At 46.7% G+C, this 3,261-nt stretch overlaps 1 protein-coding gene across 1 annotated transcript in view; it reads right to left on the bottom strand.

Annotated features, from left to right (window-relative positions):
- Positions 1-3,261, bottom strand: part of LOC102385707 (cytosolic phospholipase A2 epsilon-like) — an 86,416-nt gene that overhangs the window by 16,855 nt on the left and 66,300 nt on the right. Inside the window, exon 16 of the mRNA XM_006034081.2 lies at positions 1,489-1,626. Coding sequence (XP_006034143.1) covers positions 1,489-1,626 — 138 coding nt within the window. The remainder of the gene's footprint in view (positions 1-1,488; positions 1,627-3,261) is intronic.

The raw sequence follows: 3,261 nt of genomic DNA, 5'->3' as shown, positions 1-3,261 counted from the left end.
CCTTGTACTTGTCAGTGTTGAAACCCATCCTGTTCTCATCCACCCACCCCTGTAACCTGTCTAGGTCTGATTGCAGCCTATTCCTCCCTTCTAGCGCACCCACTTCCCCCACATCTTAGTGTCATCTGTGAATTTGAACAGGGTGCTTTTTACCCCCTCGTCCAAGTCACTGATGAAGATGTTGAACAGTGTGGGCCCGAGGACCGAGCCCTGTGGAACCCCACTGCCCAAATCCCTCCAGGTCGAAAATGACCTGTCCACCACCACTCTCTGGGTGCAGCCGTCCAGCCAGTTTTTTAATGAGAATGGGGTGAGAGAGAGTGTCGAAGGCCTTCCTAAAGTCCAGAAAGACTATGTCCACTGCTACCCCTGCATCTAAGGATGTTGTGACCTGGTCATAGAAGGCCACTAGGTTGGTCTGACAGGACCTGCCTCTAATGAACCCGTGTTGGTTGCCCCTAAGCATAATCTCCCCTGCTGGCCCCTCATGGACATGCGCCATGATAATTCTCTCAAAAAGCTTACCTAGGATCGAGGTAAGACTAACTGGCCTATAGATCCCTGGATCCTCCTTCCTCCCTTTTTTGAAAATGGAAACCACGCTGGCCCTTTTCCAGTCCTCTGGCACCACACCAGAGCACCATGAGTGCTTGTAAAGCTATGCCAGGGGTCCTGCAATGTCCTCTGCTAATTCCCTCAGCACTCTGGGGTGGAGATCATCAGGACCAGCTGATTTAAACACGTCCAGTCCCTCCAGAAGTTCTCTGATTAGATCCTCACTGACCCTAGGTCTGGGTGTGCCTCCCCTGGGGCCTACGGGGGTCCCAGTGGGGGCGTGACCTGGTCCCTGCTCAGGAAAATGGAGGCAAAGAAATTGTTAAATAGGTTAGCTTTGTCATCTGGTGTGATGACCAGATTTCCTAGCGTGTCTTGCAGAGGCCCCACGTTACCTGGTACCTTCTTTTTACCCCCCTGTGAAGACAGGGGGATCATTTAGTTTATATTTTATTTTCTTATTTTGATAGCCTAAATGTAATGTTTTATTGACTAAGATCCTTATAGGGACTGAATCTAACATAGTTAAACACACAAATGCAATTTTGAAGGCAGTGATACATTAGCTGATGTTGCCCACCATTGCCTAGTTATTCAGCCAGATGTGTTCTTGTTATATTGATGTTTTTCTAGTTGAGGGGCTAGCAACATTTTGGAATAGGCAACTGCTTTAACAGCGCTTAACTCTAGGTATGGGCAACTTCCAACCTAGCCTGTGCTGCCATTGGCAGACCTGCAGTCACTGCTATTACCTGGCAGTGCCACCATGGTTGCTTCTCCCTACTGTATGTCCATCAGACAAGCAAATCTCCCACTGCCAAAGTCCCCCTTAGAAGCTCTCCATTGCTGAAATGCCACAGAAGCCCCCTGGCTCCACAGGCTGGATCTGGCCCATAGGCCATAGGTTGCTGACCCCTACTAGATAATAGTCACCTTGCATGTAGCAGATCCGGGTTTCTGGAAGTTTCTTTATCAGTCTTCCCATGAAGAATTCACTTCCAAAATCTTCTGAGCGAACAGATGCTCCATATTTCAGGAATCCAACCTCATAGGGTGTGAACTCCAGCCATTCTATAGGGAGAGCAAAAAACTCCAAAGATTCTCACTGCATAGTTAGTGTCCTGACTGTGAGCAAAAGAACTGACTTTTCAGAGGACTGGGAAGAATCAAGGGAAATAGTCCTTCTAGTATCCATTTCTTAGTGCCAAAACAGAGCTTGTAAATCTTTCAATGCTGAAATAGAGGTTGCAAATTCTGTCACTGCATGCAATACTAATTAACTTAGAGAATAAGTGTTCCTCTTACAACAGGGACTGCTCCTACCCAGCAACAATGGAAGTAGTCTGTAGTGGGAAAGCTCTGGACAGAATTAAGCAATAAACTCTTTTGCTTCTCTAGTTTTACACTGTTCAGATTGAGAGTTATGCCCACTAAGCCAACAGTGACTGGGAGTATAATGCATTACTTGGTTTCTTCTGCTCTTGACTGTACCCATTTATCAACTGGTGTTACGTTAATGATAGATAAAATTCTGATGAGCCTGGCTCTGTCCCTCAAAAGTTCAAGATTTATCTGTAGGTTCTCTCAACTTCTTTAGTCTACAAAATGTGTCTAGAAATCTCATGAGATTTGTTTTTTTTAAAGATTTCTAGTGCTTTTGTGGTCAGGATGAAGCATGGACCATGAACTTGACTTGCCTCTAGAGCCTGGGGGATGAACCCTACCACCGCTTGCCCCTCTTTTCCCATGAACCATGAACTTGACTTGGCTCCAGAGCCCAAGGGGTGAATGCCATCACGGCTTGTCCCCTTTTTCCCCCCTGTCACTGAATTCAGAGCTCACTTAAATTTTTCCTTTTTTATAACTCATGTAAATAGTTATAGCTTTCTCTAAACCATGTTTTCATGCATGTATTGATGCAAAACACTGTAATTAAGAACTGTTACGTTTGAAACAAGCATGGCATCTTATTCTGTAGATAGTGGGCTCTAGCAGTCCTTTTCTATGCAGCCATCACACCATTTCTGATTTTAAGGTTTGGCCTACTTGTCAGAAAAAGTTGAGCATCACTACCCTATGATATCACTGAACTTTCACTCCTGGCACCACCTAGGACTCAACAGACTCTAAGCACCAAACAAAAATGTTTATAATCTTTTAAAAAATGGTATCCATAGGTCTTTGAATTTTAAAAAGGGTTATGTGGTCAGAGCTAATTAAACACATAGGGTGCGTCCAGACAAGCCAACACGTGCCTCTTGCCACATTTCAAAACAGTTTGAGATGCGGCAAGACGCACATGTGAAAACAAAAAAAACATTCCCTGTGCTGCATATTTGTAGCATGGGCTCAAAACTTGGTACCCCAAAATCCAGGTACCAAAATAAAACACAGAGGGGAAAAAGTGGAGCAGGGCACCCTGAGGCAACCAGAGGCTTGGGTCCTCCATAGAGACACTCTGGTAGCTAGCCAGAGCATCTCTATGGCTGCCCCTTGCCCTGGTGCTGAAGCACTCTGCCTGACCATGCAGGGCAAAGAACAGTGAAGGCTTCAGGGACCTGGGCCCGGGCTCCATTCCACGTAAGTAGGGGGCTGGCGGGGCTGGAAGGGAGGGGGCTGTGAGGGTGCAGGGGAACTGGAGGGGGGCAGCTCAGGAGGGGTAAGTCTCCTGCCCTCTCCCCACAGGGGATACAGCACCCCCCCCAG

This window comes from Alligator sinensis, unplaced genomic scaffold (assembly GCF_000455745.1).
Source record: "Alligator sinensis unplaced genomic scaffold, ASM45574v1 scaffold314_1, whole genome shotgun sequence".
In the NCBI taxonomy this organism is placed as follows: domain Eukaryota; kingdom Metazoa; phylum Chordata; order Crocodylia; family Alligatoridae; genus Alligator; species Alligator sinensis.
The sequence above is the reverse complement of the archived record's forward strand: the minus strand, read 5'-3'. Positions and strand labels throughout refer to the sequence as shown.